The sequence below is a fragment of the Saprolegnia parasitica genome (assembly GCF_000151545.1).
Source record: "Saprolegnia parasitica CBS 223.65 unplaced genomic scaffold supercont2.10, whole genome shotgun sequence".
Classification (NCBI taxonomy): Eukaryota; Oomycota; class Saprolegniomycetes; order Saprolegniales; family Saprolegniaceae; genus Saprolegnia; species Saprolegnia parasitica.
In genome coordinates, this window is record NW_012156404.1 from 477,954 (window position 1) to 505,164 (window position 27,211).

The 27,211-nt window shown below is 60.1% G+C and overlaps 8 protein-coding genes across 8 annotated transcripts; 5 read left to right on the top strand and 3 right to left on the bottom strand.

The window, feature by feature from the left end:
* The first annotated feature begins 3 nt into the window (after positions 1–3).
* SPRG_03988 (hypothetical protein) lies at positions 4–1,811 on the top strand. Its single transcript, XM_012342578.1, has 6 exons — positions 4–271; positions 317–352; positions 402–675; positions 723–943; positions 989–1,094; positions 1,143–1,811. The coding sequence occupies exons 1-6, from the start codon at positions 113–115 to the stop codon at positions 1,757–1,759; spliced, it is 1,413 nt and encodes a 470-aa protein (XP_012197968.1). The 5' UTR covers positions 4–112; the 3' UTR covers positions 1,760–1,811.
* A 279-nt stretch (positions 1,812–2,090) lies between these two features.
* On the top strand, positions 2,091–4,147 carry SPRG_03989 (CAMKK/META protein kinase; the record flags this gene model as incomplete). The annotated part of the gene is made up of 15 exons (XM_012342579.1): positions 2,091–2,344; positions 2,395–2,515; positions 2,560–2,689; positions 2,741–2,804; positions 2,855–2,906; positions 2,960–2,992; positions 3,037–3,120; positions 3,166–3,223; positions 3,266–3,303; positions 3,350–3,451; positions 3,500–3,574; positions 3,622–3,669; positions 3,718–3,872; positions 3,913–4,000; positions 4,055–4,147. Exons 1-15 carry the CDS (start codon positions 2,136–2,138, stop codon positions 4,145–4,147), a joined length of 1,350 nt encoding a protein of 449 aa, XP_012197969.1. The 5' UTR covers positions 2,091–2,135.
* A 19-nt stretch (positions 4,148–4,166) lies between these two features.
* SPRG_03990 (hypothetical protein) lies at positions 4,167–9,898 on the bottom strand (the record flags this gene model as incomplete). The annotated part of the gene is made up of 35 exons (XM_012342580.1): positions 4,167–4,259; positions 4,306–4,386; positions 4,432–4,573; positions 4,616–4,711; positions 4,757–4,866; positions 4,911–4,959; positions 5,010–5,108; positions 5,155–5,279; positions 5,320–5,382; positions 5,425–5,592; positions 5,645–5,841; positions 5,883–5,961; positions 6,005–6,170; positions 6,219–6,304; positions 6,349–6,402; positions 6,453–6,564; positions 6,608–6,663; positions 6,708–6,741; positions 6,790–6,905; positions 6,951–7,040; positions 7,083–7,112; positions 7,157–7,201; positions 7,247–7,306; positions 7,349–7,423; positions 7,470–7,596; positions 7,651–7,745; positions 7,789–7,973; positions 8,016–8,076; positions 8,120–8,522; positions 8,568–8,640; positions 8,696–9,002; positions 9,054–9,237; positions 9,287–9,432; positions 9,481–9,558; positions 9,605–9,898. The coding sequence occupies 35 exons, from the start codon at positions 9,896–9,898 to the stop codon at positions 4,185–4,187; spliced, it is 4,161 nt and encodes a 1,386-aa protein (XP_012197970.1). The 3' UTR covers positions 4,167–4,184.
* A 96-nt stretch (positions 9,899–9,994) lies between these two features.
* On the top strand, positions 9,995–11,708 carry SPRG_03991 (hypothetical protein). The gene is made up of 9 exons (XM_012342581.1): positions 9,995–10,129; positions 10,176–10,254; positions 10,302–10,540; positions 10,598–10,669; positions 10,717–10,772; positions 10,824–10,911; positions 10,986–11,246; positions 11,295–11,373; positions 11,433–11,708. The coding sequence occupies exons 1-9, from the start codon at positions 10,001–10,003 to the stop codon at positions 11,639–11,641; spliced, it is 1,212 nt and encodes a 403-aa protein (XP_012197971.1). The 5' UTR covers positions 9,995–10,000; the 3' UTR covers positions 11,642–11,708.
* Positions 11,709–13,368: 1,660 nt separating this feature from the next.
* Positions 13,369–13,809, top strand: SPRG_03992 (hypothetical protein; the record flags this gene model as incomplete). The annotated part of the gene is made up of 1 exon (XM_012342582.1): positions 13,369–13,809. Exon 1 carries the CDS (start codon positions 13,393–13,395, stop codon positions 13,807–13,809), a length of 417 nt encoding a protein of 138 aa, XP_012197972.1. The 5' UTR covers positions 13,369–13,392.
* A 28-nt stretch (positions 13,810–13,837) lies between these two features.
* On the bottom strand, positions 13,838–16,047 carry SPRG_03993 (hypothetical protein). Its single transcript, XM_012342583.1, has one exon. It carries the CDS (start codon positions 16,019–16,021, stop codon positions 13,961–13,963), a length of 2,061 nt encoding a protein of 686 aa, XP_012197973.1. The 5' UTR covers positions 16,022–16,047; the 3' UTR covers positions 13,838–13,960.
* A 968-nt stretch (positions 16,048–17,015) lies between these two features.
* SPRG_03994 (hypothetical protein) lies at positions 17,016–21,498 on the top strand (the record flags this gene model as incomplete). The annotated part of the gene is made up of 12 exons (XM_012342584.1): positions 17,016–17,432; positions 17,498–17,674; positions 17,720–17,979; positions 18,065–18,178; positions 18,225–18,342; positions 18,387–18,622; positions 18,663–18,853; positions 18,904–19,086; positions 19,139–19,328; positions 19,384–20,228; positions 20,273–20,511; positions 20,555–21,498. The coding sequence occupies 12 exons, from the start codon at positions 17,016–17,018 to the stop codon at positions 21,326–21,328; spliced, it is 3,744 nt and encodes a 1,247-aa protein (XP_012197974.1). The 3' UTR covers positions 21,329–21,498.
* Positions 21,499–21,594: 96 nt separating this feature from the next.
* SPRG_03995 (hypothetical protein) lies at positions 21,595–25,449 on the bottom strand (the record flags this gene model as incomplete). The annotated part of the gene is made up of 1 exon (XM_012342585.1): positions 21,595–25,449. The coding sequence occupies one exon, from the start codon at positions 25,447–25,449 to the stop codon at positions 21,625–21,627; it is 3,825 nt and encodes a 1,274-aa protein (XP_012197975.1). The 3' UTR covers positions 21,595–21,624.
* Between the last annotated feature and the right edge of the window lie 1,762 nt (positions 25,450–27,211).

A 27,211-nucleotide genomic window follows, 5' to 3' on the forward strand; every position in this document is an offset into this window, starting at 1 on the left:
TGGACCCAGACGACATGTGTCTCTATCCGGACTGGCGTGCGAACGTCCGGATAAAGATCGAAGGTTCTGTAGATTTTGCCAAAGGTCACGCTGTGACCATATCTCGGGTGGGATGGCAACGTCCGTGGGGCCGCTCCCGCTCGCCGTACTCTATGGCCGCTGCATGGACTTCCTCACGGTCAAGGAGCGCTGGCAGAGCGTCGCGCTCGTCTCGCATGCATGGCGCGTCGTGGCCATGGCCTCGGTCAAGGCCCACAAGCACGTGGACTTTGTACGTCCATGGAGCGCCGACGAGTCACCTCAATGGCATATGTAGACGTGGTGCCGTGGCGAAGATCAGCTGGAGCACGCCGTATGTGCTTCCATCGATGGCCACGGAGACGCTGATGAAAGCTCTGTAGGTGGCGACCCTCCTGGACGACGTGTCGCACAATGCATTCGCCGCCGAGCTTCTCTCGGAGCATGTCAACCGCGTCCAACTGCAAAGCGTCGTCTTGTACGGCCCACGAGTGACACCGCAGCTCCTCTCGCGCCTTCTACAGGGCGTGACGCCGCGCCAGCTCGAGCGCATCAGCATCGAGAGCAAGTGGCTCGACGCTGCAGGCTTCGTGACGCTTGCCCAGTGCCACAGCCTCTTGCAGCTCCGCCTCAACTGCATCAAGCTCTCGGACGCTGGTACGTTGCGCCGTGTCTTGTACGCGTTGGCGAGGTTGTTTGTGTAGAGCTCGTACAGATTGCGACGGGGTGTCCGAACCTGGAGCTCGTGGACCTCGCTGGCTGCTCACGCATTGGCGACGACGGCATTGCAGCGCTCGCGCGCCACTGTACCAACCTGCAAGAGCTCGACGTCTCCATGTGCATTCGGGTGACGGACGCAGGCTTTGTTGCGTTGGCGCACCGACCGCCCACGTTGCGCCGCCTCGCCGCCAACAAGTGTCTCAAGGTACTTTTCTTTCAACTTGATACTTCCATAGTACATCGCAAGTAGATCACGGAGGCATCGCTGGCTCTCGTCGTGCACGCACAGACGCAGCTTGAATCGCTTTCGGTCGGCAACTGCCCGAAGGTCCGCGATCTCTTTCTCGCTACGCTGCGTACGCCAACTATCAACGTTTCAAGTTGAAATAAGCCCACGCGCGTAGGCCCCGAGACGCCGCTCACGTCGCTCGTGCTCAGCGGCTGCGCCAGCATTTCGGACGCGCCGCTCATGCCGACGGCGCCGCAAGGCTGCTTGAGCAGCTTCTTCCAGTCGCACGGCGTGAGGCTACGGCAGCTGGACCTGACGGGCCTCGGTCAGCTCACGTCCGAGACATTTCAGCGCATCTCGCTCTGCTCTGGCCTGACGCACCTCGTGCTGGCCATGTGTCGGAGCGTCACGGACGCCGACGTCGCCGTGATTGCCGCCGGGTGTCCGCAGCTGCAAGTGCTGTCGCTGCACGGCTGTGTGCTCGTGACCGACAAGGCGCTCGTGGCGGTCGCGTCCCACTGCAAATTGCTGCGCGACGCCTCCTTTGTCTTTTGCTACAATGTGACGGACGTCGGGTTCGTCGCGCTGGTCCGGAGCTGCGTCCATCTCACGCATCTCAACGTCAAGGCGTGCAACCTCCTCACCGAGCTCTCGTTCACGGCTCTCGCCCAGCGCGTCGGCGCCGCCTTTCGGAAGCTCGTCATTGGCGCGTGTGCGAGTTTGGCGACAACCGCCACGTACGCAGCGCTCGTCAAGCAAGGCCACCCCGCCTGCATGGTCATGTGGACATGATAATGATCTGTACCTTCGTATACTTATATTAACCGACTGCACTGTATTCCCACTCTTGTCCGAGCCATAGCTAGTCTGCACGCGGACTCCTGTCGTGTTCTGTTGGTGTTCATGCAGTTGACGCAAAGGACGATTGCCAACGACGCTAGAGGAGCGACGTGGTAGAAACGCGGGTGCCACAGCCCCCTCTCGGCCCACCGCAGCAAGCATACTCTGCTCCAAAAGATCGACCAAGTTGACCAAACTTCAGTGGGACGATCTGAAGACGCGAGCTTCGTCGTGCCGCCTGTCTACTAACGGCCAGAATTGGTTGCCTAAATATACGCAAGCTCGAAATATCACGGGTGACTCGATCGCGACACCGTCAACAAGGTCCATGCAACCGCGGCCACTTCCGGCGCAGTCGAGCAAGGTCGCCCTCGACACGCTCCACGAACACGACGCGGATGACAAGTCCAAGAGCAGCATTCCGCCGATCGCGGTGCCGTTCCTGACGCACCAAGACGGTCGTCACTCGTCCTTCTTCGAGACCAACAGTGTGCACAAGACGACCGACGCGTGCGGCCAAAAGCAGCTCAACCAATAGTACGTGCGGTGGGTGTACTCGAGTGCTGGCTTCAATTTTGGTCAACTAGCATTCTCTACGACGTGATTGGGAAAGGCGCGTACGGCAAGGTGCGCAAGGCTTTTTGGCCCGAGAAGAATCGCTACTTTGCCGTCAAAATCATCCACAAAAAGGTTCAAACCCGTTCTCGTGCTGCGATATTATTATTGTGTGTTTGGGTCGCTAGAAGGCCAAGAAAATGATGCTGCGCGGCCCCCGCGCGCCTCGAAGCGACGGCCTCGATCACATTCGCAAGGAGTTTGCGATTTGGAAAAAGCTCCACCACCCCAACATTGTGCGCCTGCGCGAAGTCATTGACGCCCCGGGTGCGTCGCGCGCGCTCTCCTAGTACGCCGTGTGGACACGATAGTGCGTAGAGGCCGAGAAGATTTACTTGGTGAGCGAACTCATCGAGGGCAAGTCCATCATTGACGGCGAAGCGTACTAAATCCATGACAAAAGTTGGTAGTACACTGATGATGCCTGACTAGACGCTGCACGCCGTTGCGCGAAGACGTTGCAAGAGACTGCTTTTGTCAGCTCGTGCGTTCGTGCATTGGCGACACCGCGGCGCTGATGCTATCGAGAATGCGTAGATTGAAGGCCTGGATTTTCTCCATTTCCACAAAGTAGTCGACCAAATGACGCGGCAGCGTCACATGCGCGAATGTAGATCATCCATCGCGACATCAAGCCCGGCAACCTCCTGTACAGCGCCGACGGGGTTGTCAAGATCACCGACTTTGGCCAGTCCCAGGTACGGGCGTCCGACTTAGCACACTGGGTCGCAGCGTGCGCCTAGGTCATTGAAGACGAAGACGACTGCTTTCGCCAAACCGTCGGCACGGGCCCGTTCCTAGGTACTCCGCAGCTCTAGACGTCGCGCCTTATACGGGGTGTAGCACCCGAGATGCTCACGGGCGACGAGTACAAGGGCCTCGTACGTCTTGGGTTGTCGTCGATGTTGCTTCATGATGGGAGTCTAGCCGATCGACGTGTGGGCGTGCGGCGTCACCCTCTATCTATTTATCTACGGCCACTTGCCGTTCGAGGCCGAGACGCCGCAGCTCCTCTACGACAAGATCAAGGTGCGTCATTCGTGGCGTGCGCTGCATCGACTCAGTTGAGAATGCCAGAACGACCCGATCGTATTTGCGTCGCATGTCCATGGAGCACGTGTGAACCCAGACCTGATTGATCTTCTTCGAGGGGTCTGCCAGTTCGTTCTCTCGTCCGTCTCTCACGACAAGTGCTGTAGATTTTGAACAAGGACCCGGCCGAGCGTCTGACAACCCAAGACATTCGGGTATCATCGGTGGCGTGAATGCAATGCGAACTCGGCGTTGCTACATAGACCCACCCGTGGCTTGCGTCGTCGTTTCAGACCAAGTATCCCAGCAGCGAACGCCACTTGATCACACTCACACCAGCGTGCGTCGAGTCGGCCATCACGCCGCTGCAGCTCTACAGGCGCCTCAAACGCAAGACCAAGCTACTCATCGCTGCCAAGTACGCACTTCCAGCAGCGATATGGTCTCATTCGACGTAGCAATCTCACGGGGTCGTCGCGACACTTGCCATTTCTGCGACAACCGTCGACGCAGCGCCACATCCAAGAGGACGCCGTCCACCACGCTGTTCCGACGGCGCTGCGCAGGCAATCAGACAACTTGGCACCTACCACTGCGCAGAGTCTTTCGGGTCGGCGGTCGCTCACGGCGCGCCGCCTCGACGTCGGCCAAGAGCTCACCGAGTTGCGCTTCGACTCCCTAAATCGACCATAGCACCGTAACCAACAGGACATGCGGTAGCATCCTCGTGTTATGAGTTGGTGGCACTTTGCCGCAGACGCAGCTTGGGAGGCGACAGCTGTATGACCTTGCTGATCTTGTCCGTCTACAGCAGACAGCTGTAGGAAGGCTGCATCGTCATATAGACGTACGATGGACTCTCGTGCGGGCGGCACAAATGGCACGTACGCAGGTCGTGGCGGCTCGCGGCTCTGGATCACCTCGGCGGCTTCCTATGTTCTCATCAAGATCTCAGTGAAGTCGGCAGTGTTTTGGACCTTGAGCCCGAGTTTGCCGCCAAGCGGCGTCACCGGCATGTCGGTGGACGGTGTCGTCTCAAAGAACTCGCACACTTCGCACTTGCGCGTGGCGCGGCACAGCCGACACGGTACCTTGCTCAATGGCTCGCCCCGACCATACCTAACGGCACAGGTGAGTGGAATGTCCTGGCATCGAGCGTACAGGTGGAAGCACTTGACGTAGGCTTCGTACTGCCGCAGAATCATAGCGTTGTCCGGGTCGGCTTGGACCGCCTTGATGTAGTGGTCGTGCAGCACGCTAATCAGCCGTCACTTTCATCTCCACGGACAGAAACGGACGCACGTCGATTTGGCGATCGGGCGCATGACGACGAGCGTCACGTTCTTGGCGCAGTGCACGGACGACACTTGACCCACGTAGTTGAGTGCGTGATAGACTCCAAAGACTTCGACCTGAACATTTACATGAGGAAATACGCGGGCTCAGGGGCTTCAACCTCGGCCAAGTGCATGTAGGCGCGACCACGGACATGAATGCGAACATATCTACCAGCATCATACGCGTCGTTGTATCCCAAACAACAACAAAACATTACCGGCCAACCGACTCGGACGTCGGAAGAATCCACTGGGTCAAGCGCTGGTTCTGCGTAAACTCCTTGGCTTCGTTCGAGAGGTCGCGGCCAGTCTTGAGTCTGCGGCGACGATTCGGACACCACTTCCGTGTCCATCATAACGTACACTTCTTTGCCGCTGCCGTCGGGCAATGGCATTTCGCTCACGAGGATCCAAAATGGAAAGAGTCGGCGGGTGTACTCGTCTCTCGGGTGCGAAATATCAATCGGCTCGTCCGTCCGATTCCAGACCTACGCGTTTTCAGATTCAAATCCAGATACTCAAGAGTACCTGAATGCGGCTAATCACACAAGGCTGGCCCAAGTCGACTTCCCACCACGGACAGTCGTCATACTACGCAGAGTCAGACGCGGTCCGATGCATGCGCCAACGGACTTGCGTGTGCGTGCAGGCGTGGAGACGACCACTGCGGTTGCCGTTCACGGCACAGTTGGCACTCTGCTCGTTCAAAACACTGCTTTGTCGACAGCGCTTGTGCAGAGCGAGGTTGAAAGGCGCCGTGTGGAACGCACGAAGCAGCTCCGGCTCAGGGACGACGCGCCGCTACACGATTCCTTGGAGCTGCGGATACCATCAACACAGGAGGCGTCCCAACCTCCTCAGGGTGGCCCGTGCACGCCTTGGCGTTCTGACCCCACGTGTAGAGCTCGCCGTCCATCGACACCGCGGCCGTGTGCCCAAACCCGCACGCAACTTGGCGTATGGGCGTGCCGCGGATCGACTGGAGCAACGACCACGACGGAGTGTACTGCATGAGCGGCCCGGCGCTCCCGCAGACGTAAATGTCGCCGCCTAGCCGCGATCCGTTCGTGATCGAATAAAGACGACGGTACCCGAAATGGTCTCGACGCTCGCAGCGATCTCGGAGCAAATCTCCGTGCACAACGCCGAGTGGGTGTTGCCGCACGACACCTACGTCCAGAGGAAGTCACGTGCGTCGCTGGCGGTTGCATACCTGTGCGACGCGGACGTGGGCGAGCGCCTTGACGTACGTTGGCACGACGACTTGGTCGAGAACACGTTCGCCAAAGCCGAGGCGCCCGCCGTTCGCACAGCCCCACATAAAGAGCTCGCCGAGCGTGCTCACGGCGCCAGTGTGCGCGCGGCCGCACGATACTTGACTACACGTAGCATATCGTTTGCATGGCGTGTCGGGATGGGATTCGCACCGGATGCGACGTTGATTGGGAATCTTGACGAGCATCGGGTAGAGTGCAAACTGCTCGTACTTGTCGTCCAAGGCACCAATACCGAGCTTACCGGTGGCCGCCGAGCCCAAACGTACACATGGCCATCGACGCTGATGGCGGCGCTGTGGTCGAACGCGCACGCCACCTCTTTTACAAAGACGGACTAATCCAGTCTTTGGATTTGGACGCTGGATTCGATGTATGTCAACATACTTGGAGGGCGAGAACGCGCGTCGGGTGGTCCGCATCCGAGTTAACGACACCCTCGAGGTTCTTTCCGTGGCCGAGACGACCGTGAATACCGACGCCCCATGTATATAGCGCGCTATCTCGGCCATCAAGACAGGTAGAGAACGACGAGGCAGTACCCGGCGTGCGTCACAACACACGCGTACGACTCGCCGGCAGCCAAGCGCCACGCTGCCTACAATGGACCTACGTTGGCGCGGGTGATGTGACCAGACGCACCGGCGCGCCGCGGTTGGCGTGCAAAGGGGGGCCACTAATGCCGCACGATAACGACGAGCAGTGTTGACGAGAAAGCATCTACCGCGACGTGACGCCGTTGAGATCCACAACGAGCGACGTGTGGCGGGGCGTGTACTCGGGCACCACGTCTTCGAGTTGGATGCGGTGGTGGGCTACCGACGCTTCAAATGCCGCTTCCTGCGCTCTTGCTCAGCACTTGAACGGAAATGACATTGTCTCTACCCGACGAAGGGCAAAGTCGAGGTTGGCGCGCTTCTCTTCTTCAATGCGCAGCTCATGGAGGCGCGCCTGTTGCTGCCGGTACAGCGCATACTAGGCAGCATTGCAGTCGATATCGGTGGAGGTATCTCGTACGTCTTCGAGCAGCTTGGCCTTGTCCAGAACCTACGGCTAGTGTGAAGGTCCCGTCTGCGCTTTCGAGAGCGTACAAGCTGCGCGGCTTGCTTGGGCTTGAGCTGGACTTTCTCGGCTTCCTACAAACGCCTTGACGACACACAAAGTCTTTGGTACCGACCCACTTGAATTTGAAAATCCGACTCCATAAAGACCCGGCGCTGCTCTTCGCTGCACAGCTCGTGCTACGCAGTGTGAGCACGTGCTTAATCGTCGAGCGAATCCACCTCGATGTCCAAGCAGTCGCTAAAGAGGTCGATCATCTCGAGCTTCGTGACACGATCAATGGTAAATCCGCGGTTCTACAAACATGTTATTTGCTGCAAGTCGGCCGGCGACAGTACGTACCATTAGCGAGGCCTTGACTTCGGCGATGCTAATCTTGGGCAAGAGCACTTGATGCAAGAAGACTACCCGCGTCGACGCACTTGGCGGCGGCTCCCAATGACCAAAGTACACGACCACGCGCTTGTACCTAGATCAATCAATAGTATACGCTTGCACCTTGGTTGCGACGAATATGACGCACTTTTCATAGGCTTTAACCTCTTTTTCTTGGCGGTACTCTAGTTCGGCGGCGTTTTGGCGCTGGACTTCAACCTCAAGCGCGACGGCCGCCGCGACCTAGCATCCCGTGTTTTCACTCGCAACAGCACGTGGTCCGTACGTGCTTGGGGGAGGCCATTTTTTGCAGCTCCGAGCGCGCGGTGAGTTGCCGAGCGGCAGCAATGTCCTTTTCATGCTGCCGTCGCAGCGCCATCTCGTCGTCAAACCCATCATCGTCGTCGTCGTCGTTGCCATGGGTGTTGCGAGTCTCGGCCGCGAGCCCCTTCCACCACTTGTTTTGGCCGCCTACATGCGTGGAAAGGGGCTACCAGGACATCGAGAAAGCACCCCAGCAGTAGATTTGGCCCGACGCCGTCATGGCGTATGCAATGCTGTCGGTGATGGTTGCCTAGTGAAGAATAGGCCGGTTGTACATGCACGCATGTCTGTACGTGGGTAACTTGACGGCCCCAGAGCCAGCCCGTGTTGGGCATGGGGTGAATCGATTGGAAGCGCAGGCTGCGCACGTACTGTCGGTCGTCGAGAAATTTCGTCAAGAGCTCGTCGTCGGTCTCGAAGTCACTGACACTCGACTCGTCTGGTGTCTCGGTCGCCTCTTGCGGCTTGGGCTTCCAGAGCAACCGATCGAGCTTGGGTGGGCTACTGTCGACCCAGCCCGCGTTTTCGGGCCGCCGACGCACAAATGGGATCTTCTCAGGACTCGGCTTGCGCTCCGTTTTTGGCAGCGTCTTGGTTTCGCTGACTGCAGTGCTTGTGCTGTCTTTCGCGCGCGTTGGGTCGAGTGGCTTGAGTTTCACAACCGGTGGTACGTACGTCGGCTGGACGCGAGCTTCCCTACGGCACCACGCTCCACAACAAACGTGCATTGTATTTCCATACCAGATCGCACTGACGCTCTTGTAGCCGTCGTAAAGCAGCGGGTCGCGGGTCGCTGGGGCGCTCGTGAACTGATCTAGAGTTCGTTCTTGCTTGAGTACCATCTCGTTTCACGTATTTTCCTGGCGTACCATATTGGCCTGTGCCAAGGACGTACACTTGCCCCGCCGCGTCCAACGCCGCGGCGAGTTCGTCCTGCGCCCGCAACGTCGCCTTGGCCGCGAGGGTCGACCGGCGGATCTTCTCGAGCTGCCAATGGTGGTACCACTTGGCTTCCAAAAGCACTTGGGCCTCGTTGTGCTCTTCTTCGAGAAGCACGACTTCGAGCATCTGCATGAGCTTGGCGCGCGTCGCGTACTTTGGTATTTCGATCTTGCGCGCGCGAAGCTCGGCCTCGACGTCAATGCACTGGAGCCACATGGCGCGAAACTCTTCCAACTACAGCTGGCGCTGTGCACCAATCCGCGCGCAGGCCAAGGGACCACGTACGTCAATGTAGCCGCTCCTGTCCTTGTCGTACTTTCTAAAGAGCTTTTCCTGCTTGGCGTCGTCGGCGTTGATGTTGAAGTACTCGACCACGTCGGCAAACTCGAGCTCGTCGATCTGACCGCTGCCATTCTCGTCAAAGAGCGAGAAGGCGTCTTTCGGCGACAAGAGTGATGAGGGCGTGAACCTAACAACACGTTGTTATACCATGCGAGTCCATGGACGCGAAGGGATACTGGAGGGTGTTTCCCGACGTCGGGTCCACGGCGAAGAGCGCCATCTTGAACTCTTCCAAGTCGATCTCGCCACTGCCGTCCTTGTCGCAGGCGCGGAAGATGCGCAGACCCTTGGGCTTGCTCACGGTGATGTTCAATTGCGGCAGCTACGACACGCCTCGTCATGCGAGCGTGCAAGTCGATGGAAGATCTACCATGGCGAGGAACTCGTCGGCCGAGATAAGACCCGATTGGTCTTCGTCAAACTTCTTGAAGAGCTCTTCGGGTGACATCTACACGAGGACGATGAGAGGCAAGAGAAGGTACATGGACATGCACCTTGGAGAGGAGGAGCGCGACGTTGCGCTTGTTGTACTCTTCCTGCGTCGCCTCGGACACCTTGTCCATCTCCTTGCGATCATACCGCTCGAGCGCAGCCTCGTCGTCGCTCTCGTCGCTGTCCGCACCAAACATGTCGAGGTTCGCCGCCTCCATGGTCGCCTCGCCCGGCGTCTTGGGCGTCGCCAGCTCCGACGGCTTCGTCGGCGAGGGCTTCCCGGCGGCCTTGGTCGTCGCCGACGCTTCGACGGCCACCTTGCTCGGGGAGATGGACCCGCGGAAGAACCCGACCATCGTCTCCTCGTGCCAACTGTGCCAGTTACACTGCATGATTAAATTCGGCACATGCCGAATTCCAGATGGATCCGGACTTGTATCCGGATACCTTGCGACGATATGCTGCTGCTGCGAGCATTCCTGCTGGCGATCGCCGGCGTCGCCGCGAGCGTCCACGTCCTTGGAGATGCGAGCTTTGGCGCCGCCGTGGAAGACTCGTCCGACGCATGGCTCGTCGACTTTTACGCGGTACGCCACCCTGGCCTGCCACGTCAGAGGTGTCATCTAGCGGTAGCCGTGGTGCCACTCGTGCCAGCTCCTCGACCCGGTCCTCGTCGACGCCGCCGACGCCACGGACGGCCTCTTGCGCATCGGTGCGAACACGCATGTGTGCTGATGGCGTTGCTCATGCCTCCTCCAGGCAAAGTCGATGTTACCGTGAACCCGCGCCTTGAAGCCCAGTTTGCAATCGAGCGGTACCCGACGCTGCTCGTGCGCGACCCCAGCGGCGCCTGGAGCCCGTACAAGGGCGAACGCTCGGTGGACGCTTTCTTGGCGCTTGGCCGACGCGTTTCGGGGACGCCCGTGAAGACGGTTGCGACGGCTGCCGACGTCGACGCGCTTCTCACCACCGAAGCGTCGGTGCTAGTCTTTCTCCATGTACTCGACGCGATCGCTGTCCACGCCGCCTACTTACATTGCACATGACATATGTAGGCGTCGGACGCCGTCGGTGCCAAGCTGCAACCAGCGTACTACAGCGCTGCGACGGCCCTCCGCGGCCAGCACGTACACGTCGCTCCTTCATCTTGGTTGCCTCTGCACCTGCCACATAGCTTTTTCTCGAGCTGCGCGACTCGACCTCTCTCGCTAGCTCCCCCTACTTCTCTACGTACCTTTGCCACCAGATTGTATCAAGTTTGTATCAACTGCATCGACGTAGACTGCCCTCGACGGGGTCGTTTGTGGCGCGTGTCGACGCGACGGGCGACGTGGCATTGTACGATTCCACGACACTGGCCTTGAAGACGGTACCATGCACACTATTGTCTACCATACGAACAATAGTGTCCATCGTCGCCGCGACCTCACACTCGGATCTTAGTGGCTGCAAAAGCACGGCCATCCCAAGTTTGTGGCGCTTGGGCGGGAGAACCTCATGGCGATCGGGAAGGCCCATGCGCTTCTCGTGGTTGCGTGCGTCGAGGATGCGACCGACGCGAGCTTTCTGCACCTCGTGTCGAAAGTCGCGTCGCAGACGACCGCCGACATTGCGTTCGGGTACCTCGAGGCGACCAAGGTTCGCGCCTACCTCAAGCGCTTCTACGTCGCGACGTTCCCAACGTACTTTGTCTGGAACATGCACGTACGGTTCTAGGCGTCGTAAGGGCAGAGGAGACAACGTCTTGGCTAGACCAACGTGTTTTACGAAGCGCCGAGCGGCGCCATCACGCCCGAGAGCCTTCACGCGCACCTCGCCCGCATTGCGTCGGGTATGACGCGCGATCATCGACATTTCCTGCGAGTCGAATTTATATCTATGTATGTATAGGCGCGGAGAAGGGCATTGCACTGGGTCTCACTGGGTACCCGTACCACGCGTACCGCTTCGTCGTTGACGCCGGCCTCGACGTGGTTGTCGGCGTTGCGCTCATCGTGCTTGCTGCAGCCGCAGCGTGGCACCGCGCGCGCGCCAAAGAAGATGCGCGCATGCGGGCGGAAGCCCTCGCTGCGTACGAGCGGCTTAAAAAGGAGGCCTAGTCGCCTGGCCTCGATAGCCCTAATCTCGATTTTAACCTACCCCTTGGGCATCTAAAGGTGTTCTTACTTGGTCGTCTCGCTCGACGACATCGACGACTTAGGAGGTACCGGCACCAATACCACATCAGTCGTCGAGCATTCGTAGAGGCACCGGCTGCCCCTTTTTCGATGGCGGGAAGAGCTCAATTCGCGCAAAAGTGGTTGGAGCCAGCCCTCAGTGGGGTCCATTGTGACAACCCTTGGGAAAGGACAGGTCACCAAGCCCTTTGCCGATGTAATGTGCTCCAATAGCAAACAGTATACTATCTCAAAGTGTTGACACCTGTATTTTCGCGAAACGAGTGAGCACTGGGACACGACGGCGACGACCGTTGGCGATGTCGCCGTTGGAGTTGTTCGGATCATGCGTGCATCAAAGCTTGCCGTCATCCGGATTCAGAAATCGAATCCTGCAGGCGCTGCTGCCAGTGCCATTCTTCAACAAGCCATGGCGGTGACGGACGACGCCAAGAAGACGCGCCAGCGCATTGCCGACAAGAAATACAAGGCTGCGAACAAGAACAAGATTGCGACCAAGGACAAGACGTACCGCGCTGCCAACGCAGAAAAAGAGCGGGCCCGACTGAAGAAGTACTACAATGCCAACAAGGAGAAGGTGCGGGCGAAGCAGAAGGAATACAAGCAAAAGAACAAGAACGTCCGCCGGGCCAAGGACGAGTCGTGGCGCATGGCGAATCGGGCGCACCTAGCTGCATACAAACGAGCTCGGTACGATGCCCTTGCGATCAAACCGAGTGGTTTTCTCATGTCTTCAGCTAGTTACGCGCGAAAGAAGGCGATTGCGGCCGGCGAGGTCCCGCCCCCAATGCCCAAAATCGCTGATTTTCGAGCGCATCACGACGCCTCTGGCAGCGTCGCTCCGGCTGCGTCGATGGATGCGGCCCCAGACGACCTCCCTGACGAAGACGTCCCCCACCCCTTGGCCGCCACCACGAAGAAGGTTGTCATGGTCAGCTTCACGGATGAAAATCCGTTCAACATGCGCAAGCGTGGACCCGAGCCGTGCTGCGACGAGTGTGCGCTCTTCCAGCCGAATGCGCTCACGTCGTCCACCAACACGGTGCTCTTGGCAGGCACGTACATGTGTACGTTCTGCCGCGACTGGACCTACTACCGTCTCCACCGCAAGCACAAGCGCACCCGCGCCGACGCCCGCCTCGACGCTCTTACGGCTTGAGCTTTCCATCTCTTTCTATTTTACATAATGAAGTGTGTTGAAGTGTTTTCTCGTCTAACTAGATACCGGTATGCCACTGCTTTGTACGTGCATTCCGTTCTATCGGCGTCAAGTCGTGTCCAAGCACTATCCACATCAGTGCCCGTGTCCGTGTGTAAAGGCGATCGAACGCCCAAGGCCCAACGCCCAAGACCCAACGCCTATACAGTAACGAAGCCTGTCAGTGCTGCAACGGATCCGAGGAACCGTGTTGGTTAACATGGTGTGCTCCTCAGGCCCAAGAAGCATGCAACATTCAATCGCAAGCACTGGCGCGGTATACACATGTACAAGGTCGCTTGAAACTACCTGGGTTTGGCGCCAAATCGAGGATCATATCCGGACGGCCAAACATCGTCCGGTTGGTAGCCAATCATATCGCAGAAAGTGGCGGTTACATGAAAAGTCCGCGAGATCGCGAGTTTGCAATCGTCCAGCTCATTCTCCAATTCGACCGGTCAAGCACACGAGAGCCATGGCATTGAAGAAGACACGGACGCCCGCTGCCAAGCGCGGCTTGTCGTCGGTCCAGGGAGCTCCAGACACGGCGACGGCCAAGCGGACCGAAGCCGGCGCCGTCCGGACGCAGCCACCGCCGACGGACGCCGGCGACAGCGAAGACGACGGCAGCGACGACGACGACGATAGTACCGGTAGCAGCGACGGCTACGACTACGAAGTGCATCCGATTCTGGCGGAGCTCTTGTCGATGGAGCTGCCGCCGCCGGGCTCCCACATTGGCATGGGCCAGCGCGTTCTCATGGCCGAAATTGCCGGATTCACGGCGCATCTGGACGACGACTGGAAGCAGGTGCCCACCGAGATGAAGAGCCGCAAGCGCTTTCAAGACGCGCGGGGCAGCCAAGTCTTGGAGCGGTACCACGCCAATTGATATTCTATTGAACTTTCCATGCGTGTCTTCTTGGTGCTGAAGGATGTCCTCGACTGCGATTCAACTGCACGTCTGGTTAAAACACGAACGTCCTTTTAGGTATTTATTGGTACAAGGGTTGATAGCTGGTTGATACGTAGTCGATACTGGTCTACCACGCAACGTCGACGGCCTTGGCGGTCGACCCGCACTCGGACGTGGCCGACGTCGCGCAGGCGCTCGCACCGTCGTCGTCGGATGAGTCGACGGCGACGCGGAAGAGGCGGTTGCCAAACTTGCGGTAGAGGGGCATGATGCCGCCGCCGGCCAAAAGGCGCTCTTCGAAGAGCGACATGTTGAAGCGAAACACTTGGTCGCCGACGTGGATCGTGCGGCCCTTCATCTCGATGCGAATCGGCGTCTCGGGTTGCACGGCCGCGTAGAAGGCTTCGTCCGTCACTTGGATGCCGACGAGCGCAAAGTTCTGGACGTTCCGAGAGAAAATGTACCCAAACGACTTGGCAATGACCGCGTCGACGCCCGCGCCCTTGAGCGCCGTCACCGCCTGCTCGCGCGACGACCCGCAGCCAAAGCCGTGGCCGGCGACCACGATCGTCTGCCCTTGCTTGACCTTCTCGCGGAAGTCCGGGTTCGTGTGCAAGAACGCGACTTTGCCGAGCGCGTCCATGTCGTTCTCGCAGAGGTACTCGCCTGGAAGAATCGCATCCGTGTCAATGTTGTCCCCAAACACCTGCGCGCGGCCGGTGAGGACCGTCGGGAGCCCCGAGAGATCGACAGCGCCGTCGTTCGACGCTTCGGCCGCGTCCGACGTCGGGAGCTCCGGCGACGGTTCGGCGGCCACGATCGGCGGCAGCGGCGTCGACTTGGGCAAGTACGACTGGAACCGGGCTTGGTCGATCTTGGCCAAGAACGGCGTCGCGTCCGTAATCGTCATGCTGAAGCTCGAGGCCGCCACCGTGACCGCCGACGCGAGGTGCGCGATAGAGCCCTTCCCCATGCGGTTGCGGTAGTTGCGGTTCTGCGAGCTGAGCCAGACCTCGCCTTCCTTGGCCACGTCGGCCGCGATCGCGAGGCAGAACGAGCACCCGGGCGCGCCGACCGTAAAGCCCGCGCGCTCGTAAATCTCGAGGAGGCCGCACGCGCGGAGGTGGTCGACGATGATCTGACTGCCGGGCGTCACGCGGCGGTGGCCGTGGCTCGCCGGTACGAGACCCGCGTTGAGGCATTGCTCGAGCACGAGGGCACCAAGGATAAGGTCTTCCTCGGCCGTCGTGCACGCACCGATGAAGCAGCCGTGGAGTGGCGTACCCGCGACGTCAGCGACCGGCTGCACGTTGTCGGGCGACGGGAAGAGCGCGACCTGCGGCGTGAGGTTGGCGAGGTCGATCTGGAACACCTCGGCGTACTTGGCGTCCGGGTCGGCGCGGAAGTAGAGCGCGTCGTTGTTGTGCGACTCGCGCGTCGCAATGTATGCCTGCGTGCGCTCGTCGGCGGGGAAGACGCCGGCGATCCCGCCAAACTCGGCCGTCATGTTGGCGATCGCAAAGCGCGCGTCGCAGGAGAGCGGCGCAATGTTGCCGGTCCACTCGACGCAGCGCCCGATCGCGACCGTGTTGCACTTGAGCTGGCCGAGCGTGTAGAGCATCACGTCCTTCCCGCCAAGGCCAAAGGATGGCGCGTTCACAAACTCAATCTTGACCGTCTCGGGCACTTGGATCCACGTCTCGCCCGTCACGAGGGGCATGACGACGTCGGCGGCCCCGAGGCCGATCGCAAATGCGCCGAGACCACCGGTCGAGCAGCTGTGGCTGTCGGCGCCGACAACGACTTGGCCGGGCTGCGCGCGCTGGCGGTAAAACTCGGTGTGGAGGATCGTCGTGTTGGGCGGCTGGAAGTTGGTGAGGTTGGCCTCCTTCGCAAAGTCCGTCGACGCCTTGATCATCATCTGCTGCTTCGGGAGGTGGTTCACGCGCGGGTCCACCGTGTGGTCGATCGCGAGCCAGAAGCGGTCGTTGCGCCAGATGCGCGGGCGGCCCATGTCCTGGTATGTCTTGTCCATCGACTTCCACGTGATCTCGCAGGCCAAGGTCCATTGCGCCTTGACGCAGATCATCTGGCCGGGCTCAATGAACGGCTTCTTGAGACCAACGGCTGAGTGCGTCAGGATCTTCTCGGGCAGCGTCATCGGGCGGCGGTTGTCCATCGCGGCCATGGTCTCCTGCGGCGGTGGTAAATTGGGAAATGCTACGAGCTATAAATGCGATCTTGCACGTGATTGCGCATTGCAGTACACGTCAAATAGTGTCATCTTGAAGTGGCATAGAAATATCAAGTTCTTTCTCTGCTTGCGCAAGCGATAAATTACACCAAATAGTGTATGTCTCCGAGGTACGACGCCATTTGGCGCGCGCGCAGGAATATTCTCTCGCTCGTCGCGCCGCCGGCAGAGGGCTTGATCCTGCATCGACGTGGTCTTCAACACGCAGCGGGTCGCGGCCTCGACGAGACCAGAAGCTAAAAAATGATTTTTAATTGAGAAAAATAGCGGTCTCGAGAATGGATTCCCAGCACCTTGGCTCTTCCAACTTCCAAGGGTCCCCAACAACACTAACTCTCCGTGCGATGCTGTCGATCGAGTCCTGTCGTCCTGCGACTATTGTTCGGCGCCATGCATAATAAAATGGTTGGCGACTTCCGTGCATGCGCAAGCTCATGCTGGACGAGCGGACGTTGACTTCACATGTAATGCGCAATCACACAGATGGTTGCCCTTGCCATCAACGAGCGGCGACGGCGGCTTTGTCGAGTACAGCTAGCGGCTGAACAGTAAGGCATGGGAGTAGCGCAATGGTTGTACCGGTACAGGTACCTTGTAGCGGTAGTACATAGCGCGAGTACCTTGTAGAGCGCCAGGTATTAGTCTCCGTCAGGCTCAAGAACATAGGAGGACTGTATTCTCCCGCGTACGAAGGCGTGGTTGCAGTAGTCCTTATGATTGATGGAGCATCGTCTGCAGGCGAGAGTCCATGAATTCAATTGAATGTATGTACATTTGGTCGCGGGTGCGCTCTTGAGCAGCCTATTGACGGTTCCTAGAGGCTCTGAGAACCCCGTCCGTCCGTGTCGTTGATCGTACACGTTGGCGTTTTCTTTGGCGCGTTGACCGTTTCGTAGCCATTGAACTTTTTACGCCAAGAGCAATTGCCATGGACGCCGACGAGGCGACCGTGCTCACCAACACGGTGCAGTGCATTTCGCGGGCGGCGAGCGCACACGCGCCTCGGCCGCAGCAGACGCCGGCGCCGCCGACACCCGGCGTCAAGCCACTATCAGGCATTGGTCTCAACACGCATCTTCGGGACCTGTTTTACTACCTCAACAAGAACGAGGTCATCTTTAGTCTCGGCAAGCACGTCGTCGTACAGAACGTCCATAACCAGCGCATGGCCTTCTTCGAGCCGCCGGGTGAGACGACCGAGAGCGTTGTCGCCGGCGACGTCTCGGCGCTCGGGCTCACGAGCAAGCGCAACTACTTGGCCGTCGCGCGCGGGTCGCCCTCGGTGCTCGCACGCTCCACGAGCACGATTGCCATCTACAGTCTCCGCGACCACAAGGCGGCGTCGGTACACTCACTGCGTTGAAATGGACCTGCACCTCAGGTGCGCGCACGTAGAGAATCGAGATGGAGGACGCGGTGCGGACACCCGTGCGCGTGATTACGTACCAGACGCACAGCTTCGTGTCGCTCGCGTTCTCAGCGAACGGCAAGTTCCTGCTCGGCCAAAGCTCGACCGCGAATTGGAGCTTCGTGCTCTGGGATTGGACGCGCGCGCGCAAAATCGCCGTGACCGAGGTCCACACGCGCGTGAGTCGTTCGTTGTGACGTCGTCGCGTCACACGGATTTGGTAGGTGACGCGCGTGCATTTCAACCCGATCGACTTTGCACAAATGTCGACGTCGGGCGGCATGCACCTCCGGCTCTGGAAGCTCGCAGAGCCCACGTGCCGCCAGTTTGCAACGTTCACAGCGCCCGTCAAGTACGTCGAGCACGCGTGGATCCCCAAGAGCGACGGGCTCGTCGCACTCCTCGAAAATGGCGACGTCCAGCACATCTACAACGGCGAGCTCGTCCGGACGCTTCCGTCGTTGCACCACGGCCACTACCTCTCGTCGCTTCAAGCATTCAAAACAGGTGGCGCGCATGCCGATTTGCATGTTGAACTATCGCAGTGGGCAACGTGCGTTGGATTCTAGTGTCGTGATTGCCGGCAACGACGGCTACATCTCGCTCCTCGACGTCGGCGAGGTTGAAACGAGCGGTGCGATCGCCGACCTCAGCCTCTCGCGTCGCATGCAGCTCGAGTCCCGGTCTCGACTTGATCCAGACGCGATGGATGATCGAACATGCATGTAGGGAGCCGATCCTTGCCATTGGCATCGACCCGACGGGCGCTGCGTTGATGGTGGTGACCCCGAGTCTCTACGGCGCGTACGAGCTCGCGAACCTCTGCCTCCTCCGCGGCGACGACGAGGTGCGCTTGACCCACTTGCACGAGACACTCATAAACGGGACTAGTCGATTGCGCTCGTGACCTATGCGCCGCTGCCCCGCCCCGTGGATCTCTCGACCATGACGACAGCGCTACGCCGGCACGTCTTTGCGACTCTCGGGCGGGCGGCGTCGGGCGGCCACGCCATCGCGCTGTACAGTCAAGACGGCACGCCAGGGCTTTTGCAGTACACGTTTCCCCACCTCGCGCCCAACGCCATTGCCGTGCACCCGTCCGGCTTTGAAGTGCTCGTGACCTTTAGGTGCGCGCACTCCACAACGCATGGCTAAATCCTCTTCTAGCGTCCAGCTGCAGGTGTACCATGTGCTCTTTGACACGTTCAAGATTGCGTTTGAAGTCGAAATTCGCCACGCGACGTCGGTCGCCTACAGCCGCGGCGGCAGCTTCTTTTGCGCGCTCGTCGAAGACCGGAGCATCTACGTCTATAGCAACTACGCCGGGTCCGAGCCATTGCTGCACTCGGTGTGCCGGGGTACCGACCACTCGTAGTGTTTCCGCCAACAACCAACACCTACGACGTAGGCAAGGACGTGATCTCGGCGTTCGCATGGGGCACGGACGAGACGCGGCTGTACGCAGGCGACGAGCGCGGCAACTTTAGCGAGTGGGCGCTCACCGATGCTGGGTTTGCGTCGACTCCGGCCGCGTTCCGCGACGACGAGCGGACGCGGGCGTACACTGCGATTGCAACGACCCACCGCGCAGGTTCATCTTTTGGTCGAGCGGCTTGGTGACGTCTTTTGATACATTGATACAGGGCACCGCGTGCTAGCAGCAGCCTTCCTCTCCGGCACGGGCGTGGCCGCGATTCACGTCTGGCCAACGCTCGACTTGACCGTAGTGCCCGACCGGACGCCAGAGCTCGATGCGAAGATCACAGCGCTCGAGTTTTGTGGCACCGCGCTCTGCGTCGGCCTTGCTTCCGGCACGCTGCACGTCTACTGGTGGTACAACGATCTCATTTTGGCGTGGCGGGATAAAGCATACTACGCGGTGGGATAGGGAAGACGGCTTGGCGGGGCCGCGGCTCGTCGCCCAGCCGCTCACATTCGACTTGACGGCGGCACCGCTCGTGTCGCTCCGAGCATGCAGCGCCGAGGGCCATCTCCTCGCGGCCAGTGCCGACGGATGCGTCTTCGAGACAGCGATCACGGTCGCGTCCACGCCCGAGCTGCAGGCGGCGACGTCGTCTTTGGTGCTACAAACGACATATACCGCGATCAACAGCTTTGTCACGGTCGTGCCCACAGACGACCTTTGTTTGGTGGAGCGCTGCAGCGTCACGGAGCGGCTCATGCATATCGCGGACCTCGAGACCGAAATGGACCAGCTCAAGATTGAAAAGGAGATTGTCAACAAACTCAACGCGGAGCAGCGCAGTCTCCTGGAGCGCGAGCGTCACGCCGACGTCCGCGCTGTGCGAACGGCGCTCGAAGCTCAGGTCCACGCGGCCCACGATGCGTTGACGCACGAGAAGCAAGAGGCCGAGACGCTCACGGCGGCGCTCAAGGAGACGCACGCCCGCGACACCAGTGCCATGCAAGCCATTCTGAGCACGCAAATCGAAACGCTGCACGACGTCGTCGCCCAGCTCGAACTCGACCTTATCAAGGCGCGGCAGAGCATCGACGACGCGACGTTTGCCGGCGACGAACGCGCGATGCAGCTGCGCAAGGCGCTGGAAGCAAGCCACGCAGGCGAATGCAACGGTCTCCGCGCTGAAATACATCGGCTCAACGACGCCTTGGCGCTCAAAACACGAGCGTACGACGAAGTGCTCTCGCAGCAGGACGACGACCACCTCTTCCACCTCGCCTCGCTCCAGGCAACGATCGAAGCCGAGAGAGGTCTTTTGTCGCCACTTGATAGGTTGATACTATCGGAGGCGTAGCGAATGGCGCGGCGGTGTCGGTCGCCGCGAAGGACACGACGTCGAACCTCCAGCAACAACTGCGCATGATGCTCAATGCGCTCGACATCAAGTCGGCCGACGTCGAGAAGCTCACGCGGGAAAAGCACGACTTGGCCGCGCACGTGGCGATGCTGCAAACCGAGCTGGCGGCGGAGCGCAAGCACGCGGTGAAAACGGCGGCCGACTGCAGTCTTCTCGAGACCCAAGTCATTGACCTCGTACGCGCATTCTTTTGTATCAATGTATCAAGTACGAACCTAGACACGGTCGTTGGACGGCCTCGAGCGCCTCAACAACATCCGCTTGTGCAAGCTCAAGACGATCAAGGACTCGCTCGCGGCCAAAGACGCGGCGAACGAAGCGATGCAGTCGTTCGTGGACGAGCTCCACCACGAAAACAGCAACGTGATCCGCGACGCGAATGCACTGGATGAGAAACAGAATCTCATGACGCGCAAACTGCGCTTTTACGAGCAAACCCTGGCGGCGCACAAGGCCAGCGTGGCCGACGCCAACGCGATCGTGCTGGCGTTTCGTCGGGACCTCGGGATTCTCATCGAAGACGAGCAGCGCGGGAAGCGGCTCAAGATCGATGCGATTGTCAAACTATACCACAAGTACGAGCCGTCGGCGCGGCATGTGACGCGCGAGCGCGGCACGGACGAAGCCATCATCCACGAGCTCACGCGCCAAAACAAGTGCGTCGAGGACCACCGGCGCAAGCTCCGGTCGCGCGTCGCGACCGTCGTCAGCGAGAAACACAAGCTCGCGACGCTCTTCTCGCAAGACAACCAGAAACTGCTCGAGGACGTCCACCGGTTAACGCGGGAGAACCACGAATTGAAGCGGCGACCAAAAAGCTGGCGCAGGTGCAGAAACCTCCGCCGCCCGTCGTCGGCGTCACCGACGACAACAACGACAACGACAACAATGTCCACGTCACCGATGTACCGATCGTCGTCGAACCCGCGACCGATGCGACGAGTCGCGTTTACATTCCGTGCGGTATTCACATTGGACCGCAGCCGGTCGTAGCGCAACCGTCGCCGATGGTTCGTCCGCTCATTCGCCCCAAGACAAGCAAGCCCAAGCGCGTGCCCCGGGTTGTCATGCACACGGACGCGACGCGCAAGCCGACGGGCGTCCGACCTCAGTCGGCGCTGCCGTCGTCGGTACACAAGCCATCGCGACTGTTTGCATAGCCGTCGAAAATACGACGCGGCCGTCTTTTGAACGTGTAGTTTTGGGCGGTGCCCAGCGTGGCGTCGGATCGCCATGCTGGGCCAGGTCGTGTTGAACGCGTCCACAATATCAAGTTGATTCAAGATCGATTACTCGGGAATTGACCAATCAAACTTGAGCGCTTGGAGCTCTTGGAGGTGCGGCGGAGTTAAGATCGCGCGGCCTTGCCGCAGGTCGTGCACGAGCCGTCCCAGCGGCACGCTGCCCGATACATACTCGAGTGGGACGTTCGAGTGCTCGTTCTCGCCAAAGTAGCGGTGTAGTTCTTCGAGACAGACACGCCACGGAAACACGTCGATAGGAATCGGCATCGGGGGGTAGGGGCCGCGAAGAGGTGCCGACATCGGGGCGAAATAACCACGGGGAGACATCGGTATCTGGGGAATGGGGCCGCGGGGGGGTGCCACCCACCCGTGAGCGAGTCTGCGCCGAACGGACGCCACCGGCTCCGCCTCGTTTTGGCGGCGGCGGACGCCAACGGGGATCGGCTGCACTGGCCCAGCGCCAATGACAGCACCTCTGTCACCGCTGTCGCGATCCATGGCAAGGTCCACATCCTCGTCATTGGGGCTGCAGAGGTTGATGACTCTAGCTGTAGCAAGATTGGGGTTGTAGCCGTTGGAGGCACGGATCGGATCGCTGTGTACGACGCGGCTACTGTCGAGGTCCTTGGCACCGCCTTTTGCCTTGGCGCCGCGGGCAGACGCCTTCGCGTTGGAGGCGGCCGTGGACGACGCCCGGTGCTTCGAATGCAGTGCGCCGCCCGCCGGCAAGGCGTCCCACTCGAAGCCAATCGCACCGAGTTGGGTCGCGACCGTCGATACGACATCGGCTGCAGTGAGGCGGCGCAACCAAAACGCGATGTCGCCGAGTTGGAGGCCGTGCAACGGCGCTGGCCAGACGGCGTCGGAGTTGACGGTAAACGCACGAGGCACCCGGAGATGGCCGTTTAGCGCCTTGAACATGGTGAGCGCCTGGAACTTGAGGGCCCACCGAGCTTGGCGGTCGAATCGCCGGGCGTCGAGAGTCGACTGCAGATGCTCAAACGCCCGTCCGACCTCGAGCTCGAGCAAAAACGCACCCACCGACACCGATCGCAGCACGACTGGACACGCCCGCGATATCGTGCCGAGGCGGGCCGATTCACTTGGGCGCGGCGTCGCCCGAAGCCACAAATCCAGCGCAACGAGGTGGTCTGATTGCTCGTTTGCGCTGGTGTCGGGCGCCAGACTTGCGGACGCTGCCGGCTGCGCGCCGCCCGACGGTCGCACGGCTACTGGTGACGGTTGTACGGTGTCCGGCGACGGTGCACTGGTAACGGTAGACGCTACATCGTCGGCGGTGGTCGCGGCTGGAACGATGGCGGGACGCGCCGAGTTCTCGCCGCTTGACACGGTGTCTGGCAGCGGTGCTTCGGCTCCGGTGGCGACGGCATCGACACCAGCGATGGTGTCGGGCGGCAGCAAGTACAGGTCTCTTGCCGTGTGCAAATACTGGACCCAGTACCCAAGACGCATGCCGTGCATGTCCTCCGGCCACGTGGCAATGCGAGGCACGAGGAAAGCCTCTGGCACGTCCGTCAAGCCATAGAGCGAGTGGTACGTGCGCAGCCCGTCGAGGATGTGAGCCCACGTCGCAGGCGTGTTGAACTCAAAGCCGATCGCCGCGAGCTGCTGCGTCTTGGCGTAGTCGAGGTGCTTGATCAGCGCACCGAGAGACCACGCGAGCTCGCCCAGCGGGGCGCCGCTCCATTGCGTCGACCACTCCGACGGCACAACAAAGTCCAGTGGCACGGTCGTCTTGCCATCGGATGTGAGCCGAGAGATGAGTTGCACAAAGGCTTCAAAGGGCGGAACGTCGGTGAAGAGACCCAAGGCTCGGACGCACGCGTCTTCGTTGGGCCGGAGCTCAAACCAGTGGGAGCGCAGCGACGGAATCACCCGCGAGAGCACAATGTCGCTGCTGCCAGCTGGCCAGTTGGCGTCGTCCGGTGGCACGGCAAAGTCCTCCGGCATCGCGCCCAGGGTGCCGACCAGCTGCTGATATGCATGAAGCGCTGCGACCTGCGTCGCAATCGGGACCGTCGCGACCACGAGCCCACCGCGCGAAGTGCGCTTGACGCAGCGCGATGTGGCCTCCGAGGACGAGAATCCGAGTTGCCGGAGCTGCGCTTCAAACTTCTTGTCGAGTGCGCGGTCTTGGTAGTGCAGGGACTGTAAGAAGGCGGCGAGTTTTAGGCCTCGAAGCGGCGTCGGCCATGGCGAGGCGGTCGGCACCGTGAAGCGCAACGGCATGTTGGCTGTGCCGTGCAAATATCGATAGAACGCCAGGGCGCGCACCTTGTCTTGCAACGTCCACGCACGAGCTGTCGGCGCGGACGCCTTGGCCGCGACACGTCGTGGCGCTTCGCTCACAGTGACGCCGAGCTCGCGGATCTCGTCGCACACGGGTAGAGCGAGTTCGTCTTGCTGCCAGAACCAGTGCAGACGCACACCCAGCGGGACGCCGTGGCTGCCAAGTGGCCACGCAGAACCACTCGCAGGCACGACAAAGTCGTAGGGTACGACAGCATAGACGTCGCGGATGACCCTTAAAATGTCTCGAAGTTGCTTGAGAACCTGGAGACGTGTGGTCTCATCATGCGGAGGCCCCCACAGCAGCTGAGGGGCAGGCAACGTCTGTGTGAGACTGGCGAACGTTGCTGCCGTGGCCGGTGGCAGTAGACGCAGTCGCTTTGCCGTGTGCATGCGCTCGACGTAGTGTCCAAGGCGCAGTCCGGCCAGGTCGCCCGGCCAGCTTGGCGGCGCCACAAAGCTCGGCGAGACCGCTTTGTCTCCATAGTGCTCAAGACCACGCAAGACATTCGCCCACGTCTCGTCGACGTTGAATACAAAGCCAGTGCGTTTGAGGTCGTCGCGCTGCGCAGCCTTGAGCGCCCGAGCCTTCAAGCCGACCGACCACGCGAGGTCGCCGAGGGCCAAGCCGCGCCAGGCGTTGATCCAGTGACCGCCCATCCGAGGCACGACAAAGTCGATGCGCACGGCGCAAGTGCCAAATTCGGTGCGGTAAATGTCCAGCAGCTTGAGAAATGTGCTGAAATCGGGCAGATCGGCGAAATAGCCGGCCTCACGGAGCCGTTGGGCGTCGGCCTCGGGCAGCTCGTAGACATGGGCGCGTAGCGACGCGAGCGCGAGGTCCAAGGCGACGTAGTGCATCGGAAGAGGCCACACGTCCGCGTCGGGCGGTACGACAAATCCGTCGGGCACATTGGTGTGGCCATTCAGACGCTGAAAGACAACGAGGGCTTCGATCTGCTCCGACCACGCGACGAGCTGTGACATGGGCGCGCGCTTGCCTGGACGGTGCACGACGCAAAACGTCGTATCGCAGCGAAGGCGCCACAGAAACCCGAGCGCGTCGAGGTCGCTTCGTTGCTGTACGACCTTGGGCGTGTAGACGTAGCTCTGGCAGCGCAGCGTGTTGACGGCGCGGCCAAGCGGGAAGCGCTGCAGGTGGCGCGGGTACGAATCGGGCACGACGTACGTTGTCGGCACCGCGAGGTCGCCGTGCTCTTCCCGGTACAAGCACAGCGCCTCGAGCCGATGCGCCCAGCTCGCCTCTTGGCCTTGCTGGACCCGCGGCGTCGTCCACTTGAAGCCAAGCTCGTCCAGCGTTGCCTTGTGCGCCGGATCGATCGCCGACTGCGTGCGAAGCAAGGCCACGCGCCGCCCAAGCTGGAGACCATGGGTGGCGGCCGGCCACGCTTCCGTCATCGGGACGTCAAAGTCGGCCGGTACGTTGACATGATCATGCAGATCGCGAAAAGTCTGAAGCGCTTCGACGATGACCGCCCAAGGCGCCGGCGCTTCGGCGTCGTTCGACGCAGTCGCTTGGGCGTCGTCCGGTCCCGCCATCACCAGCCGCCAAGAGCAATGTCCAAAAACATATGTCAATGGTAGCACACTATTTAAAGTCAAATGAGTGCGATCTTGCGGTAAATACTGTATGTTACGATACTGTAGCGTCGTTCGTTCGCAGCCGTGATACATTCCCTAGCGCGCCGCCCAGACCATGCGCCTGCGACCGACGCGAGGCGCATGAAGAAGGACCATGAAACAGGCTGGTCGCTTGACCGCGGGATGAGGGCAAACGAATGCTCCGGTGGGCTTTGTGTGCTTGCCACTTTACTGTGATGGGATTGGCCGACAAGCGGACGATTGGTGGTCGTCCGGATATGGGACTTGGCGCCAAAGGGCGTTTGCACGCGGCCAGTCGCACTCGTTCTCTCTCGCTTGAAAGGGTGCAGTCGGTGACCAACATCGCCCCACGACTGCTGTATCTACGCATGTTCAAGGGCCGAAGAGACCCTTCACCTTGAGCTCCAGTTGAAGCAGTGCTCTTGCGGCTGGCAGTCAAATGAGGTCAGTCAAAACAAAACCCAGCGTTAGCATATTTGAGACGGTTTTGGAGTACTGAGCAATTATTGTACAATATTTTATGGGGAATCGACTGGTGTAGCTCTTATGGACAGAAACGTCGTACTTCCTGTGCTAACCGGGCGCGAAAGAGCGTTAGAGTAGCCTATCAGCGACCTTCTGTCCGCCTCCGACGTTCTTCACCTCGATCATTGGCTCTCGCCTACCATCACCTTTCGAAGCAACCAATGGAATCGCTTTCTGGCGACCAATCAAAAGCGCAGAAAACTTTGGAGCCCGTTTACTCAAATCGTTAGCAGGCCGCGAACACGAGGTTTTGTTTTGACCGTCCTCAAATCATCGTCGATTACTCTTGGCTTCCTCACGATTGTGGCCGATGTGGTCAAGGGAGGTGACGTCTGGCTCAGCTCGCACAACCGCAACTACCGCAACAACACGGCCAAAGGCTCGATGGCGCACGTTGCGTCGGATATCACGAGCTTGGACGATATCGAATGCTGCTTCATTCAGCAATCGCTGTCGTCATGATGGAGATCGCCTTCGATGCTGTCGTCGGGAATGCTAGACGAGGCGCCCCAAGCCGATGCAGTCGCGTGAACGCCGTACACGAGAGCCATCGGCGCTGCATCGGCAATGGATGCGTCGACAATGGACGCCGGCGGCTCCGGGGCGGTCAACAGCGCATCGTCGGCAGCGACGGCCACTGGCAAGGCAGCCCACTTCAAGCCAATGGTATCGAGCTGGGCACAATCGCCGGCACGACATTGGTTGCTATGCGGCGCCGCGACCCAAAGACGCATTCCTATTGCAATATCCTCAGACGCAGCGACTCCATCGCATGTATACTATTTGATCTACTGAGCGGCACCTCTGCTTGGTAGGTCGGCTCTCCTGGTGGAATTCGCGCCATTTACTGCAAATCTCGGGCAATTCGCAGCCAGAGCGCGCATTGGGGGGTCGAAGCCCTGCCAACATCGCCATGCAAAAGCCGCCGAATGTCACATTTCCCTCGGTCATTTCTCGGTCATTTCTGGTAATTTTCGTAAGAAACTGGCGTATATGCAACCTACGGCGTTGGGTTGCAAGCTCGTCGCCATGCATGTGGACATTTCAATATATATATGAACGTGTTTCGCGTTATCTTCGTTGTTACAAAGAGTTCGCATACGTAGAGACTAGCAATCTCCTTCTTCTTCATTCACTCGCCAGGCCGTGGCTGCGCAGGCGGCGGCGCGGGGGT